This window comes from Podarcis melisellensis, assembly GCF_964234715.1.
Source record: "Podarcis melisellensis genome assembly, chromosome: 13".
NCBI classification, from domain to species: Eukaryota; Metazoa; Chordata; class Lepidosauria; order Squamata; family Lacertidae; genus Podarcis; species Podarcis melisellensis.
The window spans coordinates 28,954,803-28,973,218 of NC_138545.1; the positions used below are offsets into that span (position 1 = coordinate 28,954,803).

Below are 18,416 nucleotides of genomic sequence, written 5' to 3' on the forward strand. Positions count from 1 at the left end.
GGGTCAATGAGGATCATCTGGTCCAGCCTCCTGCGATGCTGGGATCTTTTGCCCATTGTGGGGCTTGAATCCACAACCCCGACAATTAAAAATGCCATGCTTTACTGACTGAGGTGTCCACTAACCCACTGTTCAAGGTTGTTGTAAGAATTATGGAGAAGATGCTATGTGGACTACTTTGACGAACTCTAAGCCCACTCCTCCTGCAGGAGCCGTGGAATTCTCAAAGCCACAAATACTTATTGCTGTCTATTAGAACATGCATGCACGTTAATAATTCTGCTTGTTCCTCCTTGGCAGAACGATGATAAAATGGGTCTTGCCAGCCCCATAGACAGCACTTTCTACCGCACTTTGCTAGAGGAAGAAGACATGCAAGATCTGGTGGATGCCGAAGAGTACTTGGTACCCCACCAGGGCTTTTTCAATGGCGAGGCATCTGCAGACTATCGCTCTAGGATCCCCTCAACCAGGGTAAGCATGTGGCTGTTAATCAGTTTACGGTGATAATAGACACAGCCAGTTTGTATCCTGCTCAGGCTGGACTTCCCAGTGGGCATGCCCTTCTCTCCTGTAAAGCGCATGTGCTGGAAACTCCTGTATGGAATATTTCAATAGGTTTGCAAAAGAAAGAGGTGGTGACTAGCCCATAGCCTACAGGCTGTATACACAGCGGGTGGCGTTGTGGTCTAAACCACTGAGCCTCTTGGGCTTTCCGATCAGAAGGTTGGTGGTTCAAATCCTTGCAACGAGGTGAGCTCCCATTGCTCTGTCCCAGCTCCTGCCAACCTATCAGTTCGAAAGCACACCAATTCAAGTAGATAAATAGGTACCGCTGCGGCAGGAAGGTAAACAGCATTTCCGTGCGCTCTGGCACTCGTTACGGTGTCCTGTTGCACCAGAAGCGGTTTAGTCATGCTGGCCACATGACCCGGAAAGCTGTCTGTGGACAAACACCGGCTCCCTTCGCCTGAAAGTGAGATGAGCACTGCAACCCTATCTTCGCCTTTGACTGGACTTAACCGTTCAGGGGTCCTTTACCTTTTACCTTATACCGCCCAGCAAGACCATCTAGCTTTTTTTTGGGGGGGTGGCAAAATCTGAGGGCTTGTGAACCCTGAGTGTGGCAGTTCAGCCAACAAAGATTAGCCACCCCATCCCCAGAATTTCAAATCTCCTTTGCTGCTGGCCAGGGCTGCAAAATGGTCCCTAAGCCTGAACTCTCAGCTTACACTTACCCTTGGCGATCAGGTTTCTACTTGGCATGTGTTCTTCACAGGCAATGCTGTTTTTTACCCTTTCCAGAGTACCACAGAGACTCCAATGGATGAGGAGGAACCTGAGCAAGCAGCTCAGTACCCCTATTTGGGCCCGCCTCTCTTGGAAGAGCCAGGAGCTGTCATCCCTGACTTGCTCGAAGGGGACTATACAGGAAGCACTCTGCAGCGCTACTGCGAAGATCCCACTGGTGCCTCGATTAATGAAAACGAGAGCCCAGAAGCTAAGAACTACAATTCACCTGTGCCCTGCAGTATGGTTCCAGGTATGTACCTTGTTTGTAATGTATGTACTTGCAAAAATTTCAATTGGGGAATCTTGAAAAGTGTTTTGGTGTGGGTTTTGTTTTGTTTCAAAAACAAGCTACTAGCCCCTGTGGCTGTGGATTGCCAGTAGCAAGTGTGGCGTCTTATTTGAGGAATCAAAAAGCCATGTTTGCTGTTAGTTTGGGTGGAAGGTTGGTGGAAGTCACTGCATCCTGGTTTCAGCCATTTGTTTTGCATTTTTCTTATCCCTGCAGAGTATGTGAATCAGCCAGAAAACAGCCTTCCATCCAGCAAAGGCCTTCGACCTCCAGGATCCACCCTAGAAAAGCCAAAGGGTCATTTGGGCAAGAACGGGCTCATCAAGGAACCAAAGAACGCCTTCCATAACAGCAGCAGCTTCAGCAACGTGGTGGAAAACCCAGAGTACCTGACGCCCTGCAACCTCCCTCTGGCCGGCCCTTTGCCTCAGGCCTTTGACAATCTATATTACTGGAACCAGGAGACTCCCAAGAACAACCCAGCAGAATTCTTTGCCGGCTCTGCCGCTCCTGCCACCAACAGCTTTGCCACTACGCCGACAGCGGAGAACCTGGAGTACCTAGGCCTAGCCGAGTCGGTTTCTCACCCCAAGGACTTTGCGTGAGGACCCCTGTCACCACCGAAACCTATTTTTGATATTTAGGCAGCTCAGGACACAAACGGAACGAACTATTAATGCATGCAAGATGAGCGGGATTCACTAAGGCCTTAGCACAGCCCTCTTGAGGCCTAGTAGGCCGCTCCTTCTCGTCCTGGCAGTTGGGCGAAAGCACTTTGTTTGTGACAATCTCCTGTCATGCAGTTTGGGCAACCCAGCCCAACTGTCATTTGACATACAGCAGGCACCCCCCCCAAAAAAAGCTCAACAACTCTGGTGCATCCTCCCCCCAAAAAGCTCAAAAACTGTGGGCAGTCCTCTCCCCGAAAAGCTCAACAGCTCTTGGCAATGACAATGGGTAGATCACTGCCAGTTTTTTTATACTGGGAGTAGATTGCAGTCTCTTGGGAGTTGGACATGCCTGACATACAGGGGAAAAGGGCTGCTCTTCTGCCCCCTCCTCCTCTCCCTTCGAATACAAGACAAAGAGGGTCAGACCACTGACTGGGCTAAAGAACTAAGAGGTGGAACACTACTTTTTTTTTAAGATACATTTTTCAAAAAACAACTTAAGGGTACTGACGTGGGGTGGGGAGGGGAGAACCATGATATCGTGTGTTGTAAAAAATGAGGGCAACGCATGGGTGTCGCATAAAAACGGTGGTGTGTTTTCTGTTATTGGTCATTTAATGACAGTGGTAAAAAGGGAATGTGCTTCCTTGACCTTTGGATCGGGGCCAGGGGCACCTGCGTCCTTACAAGAGTAAACTGGGCTGGGGGGGATTGTGATGTTCCTTAAACACATCTTGGTGGGGTCTGGGGAGGAAGAAGAAAACAATGTTGCCTAGTGGCGAGAGCCTCCTTCCCACCCCTTTGCCCTCTCAAGAAGATTCCAGAAAACGCAGGTGAGGAACTCAAACCAACTTCATTTCTTGGCTTGGACAGCTTGGAAAACTGAGAACAGTTGAGCATCTTAATTAAGAGAGAGAATAATTTTGGAGTGCTTCCCTCCTCTCTTTTTGTATAGCGCCACATTTTATGCCCTGGTGGTTGTTGTGGCTTCCTGTTCTGAGGCCAAGGGTGAAAAGGGAAGAAGAGAAGCTAAGCTGGCATGTTGTTTCAGAGGGGAGTGGTTAAGTCGCCCCATAGAACCAATGTGTAACATGTAGGGGAACCTGTGGCCCTCCAGAAATTGCTGAACGACGACTCCCATCATCCCTGACCATTGGCCAGGCCTGCTAGACAGTGCTGGCCCAAGATATTTTGGCACCTGAGATGAACCACAAAATGGCTCACCACCATTGAAGAAGGGATCAATGAAGATTTACATCAGGAACAAGGGCGGGGGGAATAAAGATTGATACTGGGATCTGCCACCTGAGGCAGTTGCCTCACCTTGCCTCTTGGGTGGGCCGGCTAGGGCTGCTAGGAGTTGCTGTTCAGCAACATCTGGTGGGCCAAAGGTTCCTCACACCACTGGGTGGGGCTGGGTGCATGCCTCCTATTGCATTGGAGAACTGGAAAGCCGTAGTATGTAGCTATGGGTGCAGCCATTTAGCTTCCTGAGAACTATATTCCTTCCTTTTTGCTTTTTAAAAGAGAGAACTTGGCTAATATGTGCTTGAAAGTCTGTGGGCAATGCCTGCTGAAATCTCAGAAGCCCGAGAGGGGTCTAAATTAAGGTTTCCAGAGATGGGAGATGGATTCCGCTTAGCTCTTTCTCCTGTCCATGACAATCAGAAATGCAGAATAACTATGCAAAATGGGAGAAATGGTGCAAAATTGCTCCATTCCTGTAATTTATAAAGACTGAGAAACAATGCACAAAGCCCTAAAGCAGGGCAACGGTACTCAGCGAATTAATCTGTGAGGACTATACTTTTTTATCTTTCAAACTGCACTTTGCCCCCAGCTCTTGGAAATGTTTTGTCGTCATTCCTCACTCCCCCTGCAGTTATGTTGATTTTTGGATACCTAGTCTGGAGAATTCTGTTGAATGTTCCTTGGATTTGGAATCTCGCCACGTACCAATCGCTCATTGCTTTCGGAGGGTGTCCAAAAGCAACTAGGACAGGATGGTCCTTTTAACCTCAGCCAGCCAAAGACTGCTGGGATGTAGAAGAAAATGCAACAGAGGGCTTCTCATGAAGAGTGGTGGGAGAAGCTACCACTGGCCTTTGATCTAGTGCACCAATCACCTTTTTTGTGGTCCTCGCTGGTTTTCTGTGCCCTGCCTCTTTCTGGTATAGGAGCAGCCCTACCAATAAACAGGTGACAGCGGCTGCTTCAATGTCTGCAGCAGATGGGCTTTCAGTTAAGTCTTGTACAGTGAAACATCCCTGGGGATGTGCAACAAAGACACATGCACACATTGATAGTATGTGGTAAGAACATAAGAAGAGTGTGCTGGATCAGGCCAGTGGCCCAACTAGTCCAGCATCCTGTTCTCACAGAGGCCAACTTGGGAGAAACACACAAATCTGGACATGAGTACAACATCACTCCCCCCAGTTGTGGTTTCCATTAAACTGGTATTCAGAAGCATGATGTCTCTGTTGTAGAGGCTATTTTGATTTCCTGCTTCCCCTGCTAAAGTTTCTTGAGCCAGCTCAATGGGAGGAACAATGGTGTGTTCCTCAGTCTCCTTACATGTTGAGCTTGGCTGATGAGAGCCACAGTCCAAATTATCCGGACAGCACCAGGTTAGAGATAGTGGCACTAAGCTTGGGCCCAATGCTCCCTATTCCGTTGCCTCTATTTCTGTCTTTTCAAGATGGCGGACTCAATTATTGTCTAAAACAATGTGGAATGTTCGCTGTACCTACAGCCCGTCAGTCCCCATCCTTCCTCGGGAAGCGGAATTTGGGGGGGAAATTAACAGCACAAGGGACGTGGAAGTATGAATTTTGCAAAGAAACCAGGGAGCCATCTCAGTCAGGGCAAACTGCCTGAGGAAGAGGCCCTCTGGAGCTGCCCCTCCTTGCATGCACAAAGGTGAGGGGAGCTACCATTAGCATCAACTGAAGAAACACGTTTAGACTTTGTTTGTGGTGTGGGAGAAGGTGGGGAAATGACTTGTGCCATTTCTAAAGTTTGTTCCGCCCCGACCCCTTGCCCTGTTCAATCTCTCTCTGAAACCTGTGTTTTCCAGCTTGTGGGTACATTGAAGGTGTTCTGCTGTGGGTGACTTTTAAAAGAATCAGTTGTGTCATAAGTATTTGTATATCTGAGAATTGTACTGTACAATGGTTTTCATTTTCTACACTATTTGTCTTGAGTAATTATTGGAGTTTGTGAATTTGGTATACAGGGGGTTTGGGGGGCATTTTATGGTTGGATTTCAGCTCCCCCAAGTGAGGTAAATTGCATTCTGCTGAATCCAGGATGCGGGCCTGATTGAGGTAGCCTAAGGTTATTGGCTTCCTCTAGAGCGGTGTTTCCTAACCTTGGGTCTCCAGCTGTTTTCAGACTACAATTCCCACCATTCCTGACCACTGGTCTTGCTATAACTAGGGATGATGGGAGTTGTAGTCCGAAAACACCTGAAGACCCAAGGTTGGGAAACACAGACCTAGAGGCAGGCCTTTTATACACCAATGTGAGGTTGCAGTCTCTGGTGGCATTTTTGGTACCACTAAGGGGCAGAGACCTGATCCATCACGGGCTCAGTCTGAAGGGAAGTTCTTGTAGAAGCCCAAGATATTGAAATACAGTGGTGCCTCGCAAGACGAAATTAATCCGTTCCGCGAGTCTCTTTGTCTTGTGGTTTTTTCGTCTTGCGAAGCACGGCTATTAGCGGAATAGCGGCTCTTAGCAGCTTAGCGGCTTAAAGAAAAAGGAAAGAACTCGCAAGACGTTTCGTCTTGCGAAGCAAGCCCATAGGGAAATTCGTCTAGCGAAGAGACGCAAAAAACGAAAAACTCTTTCGTCTTGCGCGTTTTTCGTTTTGCGAGGCATTCGTCTTGCGGGGCACCACTGTAAATAGGTATTGTGGAAGAGAACATTGGTTTCATTTACATTAGGAGTGAGGAACCTGTGGTCCTCTAGCCTTCATGACCAAGTCAGGGAAGATGGTAGTTATAGTTCAGCACAACCTCCCACCCACTTCAAATTTTCTGCTTCGGGGTTTGGTTCAGACCCAGTGTCCTGTACCACTTTGTTCTTTGCCAGAAAGTTCTAAATTCCTTGAAGATTCAGTCTTAGAATCAATGTATGCACAATATTGAAATGTGCTTTCAAAGTTTACTCCGATGACTACTTTTTGTGTTCCAAAATCCCTGCTACCCATCCTGCCTTTTGCCATCTATTGATTTTTCTTTCCAACAGTTCAGTGAAATTTTTTCTCTCCATATAATACGTAAGAGAAGAATGTCTTCAGTCTCAAAAAGATTGTGCCTTCCGGAGTCAAAGCCTTTCCCCTTGTATGTAAGGACTGGGTAGATCCGACTTTGTTTTTAAAGACTGTATTTTTAGAAGTGTATATACAGAACTGGATACCATAGAGCAGTGGTCAGCAACAGACAAAATTGTGAGCTGACTGGCCATCAGTTATGAAGGCAAACACCAGACCATTCTGCAGTACTGATCTCTCCCATGTAACAGTTTAGAAACCGCATGGTTGCTTTCTGTTCTAGGCTCTTTAACCCCAAAGCAAGGGCAGCTGAGCCCACGACATGTTGGAATTCCTAAATTTATGTGTTCCTATCAGTGTTGCCATTTTTTCCTTGTAGGTCTCTGAACAGTTTGTTCTTTTGGGAAAATCTCAGAACAGAAGAGCGTCAGCATGTTTGCTTGTACGTATACTGCACAGCTGTAAGTCATTCCCAGCAACAGGTTGCCAGGTCTCAAGGCTACAGCTAATGTTTCCACTTTTAAAATGCCCCCAAGTCTCTTGCAGGCATAAAAATTTGGTGTATGCCTTAGTATCCTATGCAGAAGAAAATGCTAGAAACGGGTGGCTTAATCATCGGAAGAGGAGAGCCAGACCTTTGAGAATAGCTTGCCCCCTTGACTTCTCACCCTCAAATAACTCCTTGGCTAACATCCTAAAACTTTGGGTCAAAGTGTGCGAACTGGCAATTTTGTGCTAGTCCGAAAACACCACCAATTTTGACCAGAACGTGCTCTGGTCCATGGGGTCACGAAGAGCCGGACACGACTAAACAACAAAACAACTATTCATATCTGCCTTGCCTGGAGTGCGCCTCCAAGACCAAAGTCACACCACTGTGTGACTGAGGTGACTTCCCTGGAGTGCAAACCTGGGCAGTGTGTATAGGATGCCCAGACAACAAGACACGACACGCTCACCCCAATATGTCACTGAAGTGATTCAAAGGGAAGCAGGGCAATGTTTGGCACCAAATTGGCTGCAGGAGTTGCTGGAAGGAGAGACACCAGGCACCATCCAGCAGTCTTGGGGACTCCACTCTGGATTAGTGTAGAAGAGCGGTTCTCTACCTGTGGGTCCCTGTGGACTACAACTCTCATTATCCCTGAGCTCTGGCCTTACTAGCTAGGGGTGATGGGAGCTGTAGTTAACAAAATCTGGGGACCCACAGGTAGAGAAAGGCTGATGTAGGGTTTACTCCTTAGCCTTTTCTTCTTCTTCCAAAGATGTCCTTCAAGGTGGCAGAGGTTTAGGACCAGAGTTTTCCTTCTCCTAGATGGGCTACCTTTCCAGGTTGATGAGCCCCATCTGCCCCTCAATTCTCTTTACAGCATGCACAGAAAATGAACAACTTCCATACACACAAAAGGAGACATTTTAACTTATTTCCTTTATATAAATTGGACCAAACATAAATTCATCAACGTTTGCAGCACGTAAACTAGACAACAGGAGGTGGTGGGAGGCATGACTGGCGTTCTCCGATCTCCCCCTTCTTAAAGAGTTAGCAGCAGCACTTATGTGTCACTTTGCACTTCAACTGTGGCAGATGTGCCAAAGTCACCAATTGACAGATGAGAAAAAATTGAAAACAGGGTGATAAAACCCAAGAGCCTAGGAACAGGGTGGAGGCATGAAAGTGGAATTTCAGATTTGAGCTAGATGAGATGGATATTCATGACAATAACTACACAGCAGCTCTTTCACACCTAGCAAAGCAAAATGTGTGGCCTATTATGCCAGAGCTTTCCCACCCCTGTTCTGTTTCATTGGCTGCTATATTGTGCTGGCAGGGAAACTTAACAGCATAATCAGGCCATCATATACATTCTGTATTACTATCAAGGAGATGCAGGTCTAAGCATGCTAACTGCAAGAGATCAGGGTTTTGTTTTTTCAAAAAAAGGCATGTGCACGCGTTCATATGAGCAATCTAACCAGAATTAAACATCTCAAGTCCCACGGGTTTGCAGCAGGAAAATTAAGCAAGTATTTCAATCCTGAAATCAACAGATCTTGAAAATGCTTCCTTGTATAGCTCGATAATGCTTGAGAATATATGGTTTAGTTGTGGTGTTTTTTTAAAAAAGTACTTGCAGTTCTGCAGAATTATAACCATTGACTAAACAGCTTTGAAGAAGTAAGTTCTCACTAGTCTGTTCTGAACTATGCTGAGTTTCATGCTAGCCTTCAAAAAGAAAAAAAAGGCCAAAGCAACTGGCAGGTAGGTAGACTCAAGTGATGGCAGATCTCGTAAAAGGCATGGGCTCTATTTTCTCCTTTGTACAAAGATCTGGTCTGGCTTGAGGAGATCTGTTCCACTGCAGGTGCTTGCGCTGCCCTTATAGCTGCTGTAATAAAAGCAGCCCCAAATCTCTGTTGTACAGGTTACTATGGATCATGGGTGGGACTTGAACAAGCTCTGCATCACCACTGTACTGGCCAACCAGGTAGACCTTAACACCAAAAGATGAATGCCTCAAGCTAAGCCAAGCCTCCACTTTCAAGCCCACATTTGGGCGGCGGTGCAAGACAGAGAAGGGGACAATTGCAGAAGTGTTGTGGAAATTTTCCCACATATTGTGCGAACAGTGAGCAGCTTTCTACACTGGTCCCCAAGACTATAGTTTGAAGGTGTCTGAGGTCCTTCAGAGCTTGCTGCAACAGTATGAACCCTATCCAGACTGGATAAGAGAGGATTTCAATGAGGGCAGGACAAGATACTAGCTCATCCTGGCTCACAGTTAAAGGGGGTTATGGGGGCCTGGGAGGAGGAAGATAGCTGATGGCCCAGGATGAACCCCTAAAGGTCAGAAGACATGATCCAATTCTGAAAGGAGATGGGGGATAGCTTCATCCTTGTCAGTTACACATAAGGACAGAAAAAACAGCAGTCACATTAAGACAAAATCCATTCTGGTCTTTTTTAAAAATGGGAGAGGCTCCCCAAGCAGGAAGGCTGATCCGCCGAAATTAATTTAGCAAGCACCTTGTTCTCCTCACCTCCTTAAAGTGGCTCAGGTTTTTGCTTATAAGGCTTCTTGTGTGTTAGCAACCCAAATCACCTTGCTGTGTTTCATCCTCTCTCCACCTACCAAGGTAATTAAACTAGAGTAGAAGGTGGAGGCAGGGAGAGCGAGACTTAAGGGTGGGTGGGCAGGTTTGGACCAGAGAAAAGAGAGACTTAAAGGATGACACAAGGCGGTCGACTCTTGGTGATCTTTTCAAGGGGCTCCCCGTTGCCAGCCTTGCGGATGGCTTCAATGAGCTGCAAGAAGAGAAGGGAGAAAACCAGAAGTGTGAATTCTTCATATACAGCTGAAGGCTCTGAATATGTTATTGAATGAAAGCCACCTGCTGAAACAACTTCCTCTTAAGGTACTCTAGGAGAATGCGATTTCAAAATAAGTGCCAGCTGTTCCGCAGTACATAACCATAGAGTCAAAAACACCCATACGCATGCTCCTCCTCCCTTCCCCATAAGCTCACCTCTAGAAATTGAAGTTAGTTTTTACAACTAATGCTGTACACTTTAGCAGCTGACCAATCAACTATGGGTTGTATCCAACTACATTTTACTCAGAGTAGACTCAAAGAAATTAATGGACCCAAGTAATCTATTTATTTAAATGGTGAAGCCTAGAATTAAGAGCATGCTAGTTTTCTTTTTCAAGGCTATTTTGCTTTTAGGGGAATTTTTTAAAAAAATCAAATATTAAAGTTGTCTTCATTTTCTAAAAAAACCTATAAGTTAGAAAAGCTTATTTTTATTAAGCTGTGACTTATTTCAAAGAGGCACCAATACAGAACTTTTGGCAGCACACAAAGCTATTTAAGCTTAATGAGCTGTCTGCCTTTTAAGATTTTGAAACGCCACAACTGTGACAGATCTTTGGACCAAGGGAGCCTGATTAAGAGCGCAGCTGTCTTTTAACAAAAACAAGCATCTTCAAGATGTAACGGATCTTCTAGATGTTAGGAGAAGCTGCCACTACTTGGATTAGGATGGAGAAATGCAACTTGCCTGCATTTTGGAGTACAAAGAACTCCATGCACAATACAATACATTTGGGGAAAGGGTAACTGGCAGCATATTGGACACTAGGCAATCCCACGGTGCCAGTGTTTGAAACTCCCATTGTTCCAGGTGTGTTTTGAGACAGGGAATCTCATTAACGTAAGCAGTTTCTGAGCTCTGGGCGCAGTATGCACCTAAGATTTCACATCAAAACTGCCATTGCTGGAACGAAAGGACCTTTTTCTGCCTCCTCATTTCCAGCCACTTTGAGAACTGGGGAAGGAAGCCCCATAAGACTATTGGGGGGCGGGCAGGGGAAGTATGGCTGCGTTTTTTGCAGTCTTCAGATGAGGACTAGACCATGTGAAAAATGAATATGAGAGTTTAGCTGCAGTTCATTCAATTTCAGCTTTGTATTCTTGTTATAAAAAAGCATGCCTAGACATTCCGTTGCTGTGCCCATAAGCCAGGTTTAAGGTGCCATTTAGCTCCCAGCTTTCATATTTCAGTTTCTAACACTGCACGGTGCAGCTGTTACCATGGTAGCTGAAGCATTCTCCCCAAACTATGGACTTGGGGGTGGGAGGGACTTACATCTTTCTCATAAGGAAATCCTCCATTTTCAAGCTTGGAGAAGATCAGCTGCCCATTTATTTCTATTTCAAAAGCACCTGTAAGGGGGGCAAAAAAAAGGGAGAGACAATATAGCACGAGGAGAAACTTAGCTCCAGCTTTACACCAACTGTTCATCACCATTTCACTGCCCAGATATTCGGCAATAAATAAAGATGACAAAATATCACAAAGGAAAAAGCAAACCCACAGAAGCCATGTGGCTTGAAGAGCAAGAAGGTCCAAGATGGCAGGGGCGAAACTAGGCTCTTTTTCACCCAGGTCAAAGACCCAGTTTGGAAAAACAAAACAAAACCATGTGTATTTGAATACACATACATATGCACACAGAGGCTGGGAGCTTCAATGGCACCCCTCTGGAGGCTTAACCTGGGGCAGAAATCCAGCTAGCCCACCCCACCCAGCTACACCTCTGCTAGATGGCACACTAGGAAGTGAGCCCAAGCCACATGGGAAAAGAGAAGGCGCATCATCTCTCTCCTGTCATTTGGGCTGCGTACACACTACGCCTTCAAGGCACATTTGAAGCACCATTCCGCCCATCAAATAATTCTGGGCACTGTAGTTTGTTAAGGGTTGCTGGGAATTTTAACTCTAAACTACAGTGCCCAGAATTCTTTGAGTATGGAAACGTGCTTCAAATGTGCTTTAAAGGTACAGTGTTTACACTGCCCTACTCTCTCTTTCTGGTTACAAAACTCAACTTCCAGGGGAGGCCATAGGCTAGGAAGCTTCAGACTGTGTTCCTGAGATGCCTGGGGTTCCGCAATGAGAAGATTAGCAATGGTTGACAAAGGGATCTGAAATACTGCTGGTGCCCATTGCAACTGAGCTTCCTTTGCTAATGTGCAGCCACGGGGGGGGGGGGGAAGGTTGATTGTATTCTAGGGCACAGATCTTCAACTGGTGGGTCAAGAAACAGATCCCGTCAGATCTCTATGGCTGCCTCCACAACTGGAACCCAGCGATGCTAACAGAACCAACCCATTTCTAGAGCATTATTGAGCATGCTGATGAGGCTAACATCCCACACAATCACAGGAATTCTGAATGATGTGTTCACTCTCATCCCACTATGAATGGGGTCCTTGCCCACTGCTGCTACTGTCAGCATGGAAAGTTCCACAGAGACCATACCTGTCCCTCCAAGCCGCGATTCAATCTCCACATCAGGAAATTCCTCTTTTACTGCATTTTCCAGCTCTAGGTAGGCAGACTCAAAGCCACAAGGTTTGCTAGGAAGGGAAATTTGGTTAGGGTGTCAAATGGAAGCTGAAGATGGCAACGACGAACAGAGAGGAGGACTTGTGAATGGAGTGGGGGAGGGGAGGGAGAAAATATTTGCTATTTGTATGTGACTGCTTTTGTTTAAAGGCAGCGCTGAAGTGCAACACCTGTTCAGATGTGACTGGCCTTTGAAAAAGGCAGAAAATTGCACAAAGAGCTTGATCCAGACCCCCATTCTGCAGGATCCCTGGTTGTGTGGCTTTGTAACAGAACAGTGCTGGATGAAGTACAGTGGTGGGGTCTGATCTGAAGTTTCAGGGCTTCTTTCTTCTTCCCAACAACTCTGGAAAAGTAAAATCCCAAGGCAGTGAGCCCAAACCAAGAGGGCAGGCTACCTATTGCTTGAGGGTTCTGCCACTGGCTTCCCCCTGTCACCCCACCCTCAATCTACACATCATTGGAAGCACCAGGCACTGGGCTAAGCTTTTCTACTGGTTTACATGAGTCATCCTACTCTTGCTAGCTTAGTCCACTCTGTCTGCCCCGTCCCAGGCTCCACACATTGATCTGCCAGTGAAACTAGACCAAGTGCAGCCAGAACCCAGCCATTCTAGCTTTGTCCCCCAGCCTTCCTTCCGGCCAAGTTATGTAAAGGCAACATTGATGCTTAGGGCAATGAAGAGGTGACTTGCAGTGCCAGCCCTGGGCTGTTTGTAAGCAGGAAAACAGGCAAGTTGCAGGTTAACAAAGGGCTGGCTGAGGTTGGTGGGGGTGTACTCCTGTTCTCCATAATGGACCAGCCCTCCCTGACTTAAGGCTCCCTTTGGTTTTTCCTAGAGCTGGTCTGGGAGGAGAAAGCCTTCTCTATGGCTCTCAAAAACGCCCTAAGCAGAAGGCACAGCCTTAGGTTTGCCAGGAAGTTCATCCTGACTAGTTAGCAGCCTGTTGATAGCTCCATCAGGAGAGCATAAGACTCTTAATCTCATGGTTGCATGTTGGAACCCCATATTGGGCAAATGTTGGAACCCCATATTGGCCTTCATGGCTGGGGGCTGTACTAGTTGACCCTCGTGGTTCCTTCCTATTCTGTGATTTTTAATTTTTGGAAGTGGTGTGTGACACATAAAGGTGTAACACTCGCTCTGGAAGCTCCTCGGGGCAGGCCCTTGTCCTTCTGGTTGCGAGGAGTCCTTCAACCGTGGCTCCCCAGGAGTTGCTGGCAGGGCCGGATTTAGGTTTGATGAGGCCCTAAGCTACTGAATGGGGCCTTTATATGTCCAGCTGTCCTTTGTCAACAACAAATCATCACGGTTTTTTTGTGCTGAATATATACTATATGGTAATTTATGGACCTAATAGGTTTCTAAAGCCATTTGCACGTAACAAAATATGCATTTTATCAAAGTAATTGTTGAACAGAAATACAATTAAAACATTTTTTCCCTTTTAATTTTTTCGGGGGCCCCCCAAGAGAGTGGAGCCCTAAGCCAGTGTTTCCCAACCTTTGGTCTCTAGCTGTTTTTGGACTACACTTCCCATCATCCCTGACCACTGGTCTTGCTTGCTAAGTATTATGGGAGTTGTAGTCCAAAAACAGCTGGAGACCCAAGGTTGGGAAACACTGCCCTAAGCTATAAACTTGTTTAGCTTATACGTAAATCCGACACTGCTGGACTTCAGCTCCCGTCCCCCGCTGCCACCATCTAACACTGCGAAGCGCAGAGGAAGAAAAGAGTGCAACCCGGGAGGGGCGTGGCTAAATCGAAGCTGGGCGGGGCCAAGCAGTCAACCGCGGAGTCTTTCAAAGAGGGAGGGCGTGGCCAGGAGCGCGCGAAGGGCGTGGCCCGGGGCGGAAAGTGGGCGTGGCCACGCACTCCCGAGCCTCCTTCCTCTCTCACCAGTATTCCACCACGATCCGAACTCCCGCTCCCGTGGCTGCCGGGGCCTCCGCAGCTGGCTCGCCGGACCCGCTCATCGCGCCGCCGCCCAGGGAGCCAGCAGGCCCAGTCAGTCCCTCCCGAGCCGCAGCGTCGAGAACGTGAGGCGCGCTTCCGTCGGGTGCAACGTCACGTGCGAGGGGCGGGGTTGAGAGGCCGGGTGAGACGGCGCTTCCGGGTTCCCGCCTCTCGTCGGGAGGTCGGGTTGTGACGCAATCGGGCGCGCCGGCGTTCCTCGCGTCACGCGGAGGGGGCGGTTACCAAGGTCTTGTTCTCGCGGTCTCTTCCCCCGGCCGCGTTTTGGTGCCCCCTGGTGGCTCTTAGCGGGAAGTGCAGGCTCCGCGTTTGCCTCCCCTTCCTCAGGTAGCTACCATGGGTCTGACCCTTTCACTTTGTGGGGTCTGGGTCCCCCCCTTCCTCACAGACCACTCTTCCTACCCCACCCCCACAAAGGAGTTCAGGCAGGTGCTCCTGCACCGTGAAGGGTTGTGCAGAAGAAGAATTCAACAGGTGTAGCTTGCAAGACGAGCTGCACCTGACGAAATGCTTTCTGCCACGCCCTGTTTGGAATCTGGTCCCTGTAGGCAGGTTCCCTCCTATCCTAACCCAGAAATAGTGCTTCAGGTTAAGAACTTTGCTTCAGGATAAGAACAGAAATCAGGCTCTGGCGGCGCAGCAGTGGCAGGAGGCCCCATTAGCTAAAGTGGTGCTTCAGGTTAAGAACATTTTCAGGTTAAGTACGGACCTCCGGAACGAATTAAGTACTTAACCCGAGGTACCACTGTACACACATTTTCTTCTGGCACTTATGGGGCGCACACACATACACTGACATCCTCTCCTCTAGGACAGACCCCTCAGACATTGGCTGGTGTTGACATACTTTAATACCTATCAATGTTTCTCAAACTTGGGTCCCCAGCTGTTGTTGGATTGCAACTCCCATCATCTCTGACCATTGGGTCCTGCTAGCTAAGGATGATGGGAATTGCAGTCCAACAACAGTCGAAGACCCAAGTTTAAGAAACACTGATAGGTCCTAGGTGGACACATTCCTATGCAGCCTTACCAGGGAATAATTCCAGTTGAACTCACTGCGCTTACTTTTGAATAGACACAGATAAGGCTGCATAATAAAACCTCATACCTTGGCATAAGCTCCATTAAACCGTTGTCCGTGCTTAAAGCATGCAATAGTGTCACCCCATATGAGTAATGCAAAACACATGCAAGTGAACGTATGAATGAAACATGATCTTTAAATTCACAGATATACAACCATTTGAGATGTTATGTGCAGCAAGTTCCATGGTAGACCAACACTAGACATGTCAGCAGAGTGGTAAGTAAACCAGTATTAAAAATTGTTACATGTAAACATAATCATGGAGACTTTGTCCCTCCCCAATAAATCAGATGCTTAGATGCTACAGATCATAACACAATGGTGTTTTTAACCCAAAATCAACACAATAACATCTTATCTCTTTCCAGTAATTTCCAGTTCCCCCAGAATTCTTCAGGCTTCCCCTTTCTTCTTTGTCTTTGGTGCAGAACCTCAGTCACCATTCTGTATCCCAGCACAGCTTACAGCCCAAGATGATGAGTTTCCATGACATTTTTAAGCTAGGATGCACGCCTTGGTACCAGAGCTGCATTATCCAAAGCTTTATTCATTTCTCCTTGTACTACTGTGGCATGAGGCAGTTTTCAGAAACACACAAATGCACCTGTAAACCTTTAACACTATTATTTATTTTCCTGAGCTTTTTCACTGTTCGCCTTCTCCCTCCAGACTGTCTGGTTTTTCCTCTTTCCCTCTAACGGTTTATTGTCAGAGGATAGCAATCCTCTTCCGCAAGTGTCAAGCCAGGGCAGAAGAAGGGATGCAGCATCTCTTGAAAGTCACCTGTGATTGTGCAGATTTCCACCATGTTCTCTGCACTGAAAAACCCAACCTTGCCATTTTCATAGTCTAGGAGCACTCCAACCTTTGAGGGACTGTGGCTGGGAGCAAGACGCACTGGGGTTGAGCTCAAGGCGTAGAAACGGTTTCCTGGCGCTTTCCTGAGGACCCAATATCCATTTTCAGGAGCGAGGTTCTCCACTGCCTTGCGGTTGACGCGGCAGCTGGCTACCCCAGGACCCAGTTGGTTTTTTGCCCAACGCTCACTTCCCAGTAATGCTTACCTGACTGGAAGCCCTGTGAGCAGAGGACATAGAGGCAGGGCTGAAAACGCCATAGGCTCTTTGGAACTGCCTGGCAGCGAGGGCTCAGCTGGACCGATTTTAAGTCTGCAGAAACAATCAGGTGAGGATGGGCGCTGCTGACATCAAGGGTGAGGTCCTCCAGTGCACAATGTGCCGCTCTCTTCAGCATCTGCCTGCAAATGGAATACTTTAGGGGTGGGCTACACAGCACATCTGGTCCACAGAACCTCATCTCCTTGCTGTGCCTGGCCATCTGCATCCGTAGCTGCTTCAGCTGTAACTCGGTCATGCGCATGCTGTGTCTGCTGGTGTCGTCGGCCACACTGAGGTTGTCCGCCAGTTCCAGAGCAGCTCAGACACATCCATCAGCTTGTTCTCCAGGAAGCGCAGGTGTTTCTCTTCATCTCGGTCTATTTTAGCCATAAGAGACGACTCCTCGTCGTACAGGAAGTCATGCAGCTCTTTGAATCCCATTGTCACTTTCTCTCGGAAGGAATGCAGAGCTTTCAGAGTAACTTGGATCTTCTCTGTGTAGCCACTACAGAGTTTTTCTGCTTCCTCATGCAGGCCCAGGGCATTCTGAGCCACCTCTTCCACTTCCTTTCTAGTGTCGGCACCTGGTGTTGGCAGTTCCATTATGGAGGCTTACAGTTCTTTTTAGCTTCAGGAAAGCTGTTGGAAACAGTGGCGTTAATATAATCAGAAGGATTGTATTAGCTCCTTCTCTAAAGCCAGAAGACTGGCCACTTTTTCTAGGTTGATTCTGACACTTATCTTCTGGCCTTTTATAATCAGCTGAGGAATAAATAGGTTTCCTTTTCCCAGGGTTAATGTCCACACCCAGGTGAGGCTTTAGGAGTTTCGTTTTCTTCTTCTTGCCCCTCCCTGTAGAAAAGCTTATTTACATTCTCAAGCTACATGTTGCTCATTTTGAATGCATATTTTCCTCCACCTGTTTTTGTATTTTAAAACGTCTCAGGCTTCTGAGCAGAGAAAACTGGGCAGATGGCCAATATACATAATCAAAATACAACTTCCCTCTTTTGTCCTTTTCTGCCTCAAAAATCACTCCCTTCTTTATCACACAGCCTGGTTTGCAGCTGGAAAAGGCACAGGAAGCGAAGGGTTAAACAACCTCCTGCCACCTGCCCTCCTTCTCCAGGCATTGGTTTAACAACATGAGCGGCATGGAGGAGAGAACACAGAACTCCACCGAACGCTTAAGAAAAGGGTTATGATGGTTTACAGGGGAAGGAGAGGGATGTAGGTGGAGCCCAGGCTGTTTGCAAACAGTTGCCGGGAAACATTTGCAAACCTTCCTGCTGCAGACTTTCTGTAGGCATGCAAAAACCTGTAAGATGCAGTTCAAGATGTTTTTATTCCATCTTAAACGAAAGATGAAACACGGATAAGCAGGAAAACGATGTTTGAAGCACCTGCTCATCATTATATGGCAAACCCAACCCTCTACAGGGAGACTTTTTGGAATTCCCTTCCCCTGGAAATTTGTACTGCTACCACATTACAAGGTTTCCAGCAGTCTGTAGTGACTGCTTTCTTTTATTTGACCTTTGGTTTTGGATTATTATTTTTTTGCTTTCCTGCTCTGTTGTTGTGATTTTGTAATTCAGTGTTGGTTTTCTGCTCTTCTACGCTAGAGAAACGTATAGCTTTGTTCACTACGCTTTTGCTTTGCAAACTGCTTGGAGCCGCCTTACAAATTACATTAAAACAGGCAGAGGAATCCAAACTCCCTCGTCTGCTACACCAGACGGGGTTTGTATGGGGGCAGAGATGTTCCTTGGCGCAGCTCTGTCTG

The 18,416-nt window shown here is 47.2% G+C and overlaps 3 protein-coding genes and 1 long non-coding RNA gene across 5 annotated transcripts in view; 3 read left to right on the forward strand and 1 right to left on the reverse strand.

The window, feature by feature from the left end:
• Positions 1–3,191, forward strand: part of ERBB2 (erb-b2 receptor tyrosine kinase 2) — a 51,684-nt gene extending 48,493 nt beyond the window's left edge. The window contains exons 25-27 of the mRNA XM_081886210.1: positions 301–474; positions 1,306–1,543; positions 1,799–3,191. Of these exons, the coding sequence (XP_081742336.1) occupies positions 301–474; positions 1,306–1,543; positions 1,799–2,187 (801 nt within the window). The 3' untranslated portion in view covers positions 2,188–3,191. The remainder of the gene's footprint in view (positions 1–300; positions 475–1,305; positions 1,544–1,798) is intronic.
• Positions 3,192–3,198: 7 nt separating this feature from the next.
• LOC309355615 lies at positions 3,199–6,426 on the forward strand. Its single transcript, XR_014162564.1, has 2 exons — positions 3,199–5,896; positions 6,167–6,426. It is a non-coding gene; the product is annotated as an uncharacterized lncRNA (long non-coding RNA).
• Positions 6,427–7,946: 1,520 nt separating this feature from the next.
• On the reverse strand, positions 7,947–14,482 carry MIEN1 (migration and invasion enhancer 1). 2 transcript variants are annotated; one of them, XR_014162542.1, is made up of 5 exons: positions 14,348–14,482; positions 12,360–12,457; positions 11,184–11,260; positions 8,964–9,839; positions 7,947–8,907 (listed from the first exon to the last, which is right to left on the reverse strand). XR_014162542.1 is itself a non-coding variant. In XM_081886561.1 (4 exons), the coding sequence occupies exons 1-4, from the start codon at positions 14,422–14,424 to the stop codon at positions 9,756–9,758; spliced, it is 336 nt and encodes a 111-aa protein (XP_081742687.1). In that variant the 5' UTR covers positions 14,425–14,482; the 3' UTR covers positions 7,947–9,755. The 2 variants fall into 2 exon arrangements, 1 of the variants encoding a protein (XP_081742687.1); XM_081886561.1 differs by having other exon boundaries at positions 7,947–9,839.
• The window catches only part of GRB7 (growth factor receptor bound protein 7), a 78,068-nt gene continuing 74,019 nt past the window's right edge, over positions 14,368–18,416 (forward strand). Inside the window, exons 1-2 of the mRNA XM_081886281.1 lie at positions 14,368–14,487; positions 15,657–15,728. The gene's annotated coding sequence lies outside the window, so the exon portion shown is untranslated. The remainder of the gene's footprint in view (positions 14,488–15,656; positions 15,729–18,416) is intronic.

Coding starts and splice junctions, on each gene's coding strand:
- MIEN1 (XM_081886561.1), bottom strand. CDS start 14,424: ATGAGCGGGTCCGGCGAGCCAGCTGCGGAGGCCCCGGCAGCCACGGGA. Junction 12,458..14,347: donor CGGATCGTGGTGGAATACTG/GTGAGAGAGGAA, acceptor TTCCCTTCCTAG/CAAACCTTGTGGCTTTGAGT. Junction 11,261..12,359: donor ATCGCGGCTTGGAGGGACAG/GTATGGTCTCTG, acceptor CCCCCCTTACAG/GTGCTTTTGAAATAGAAATA.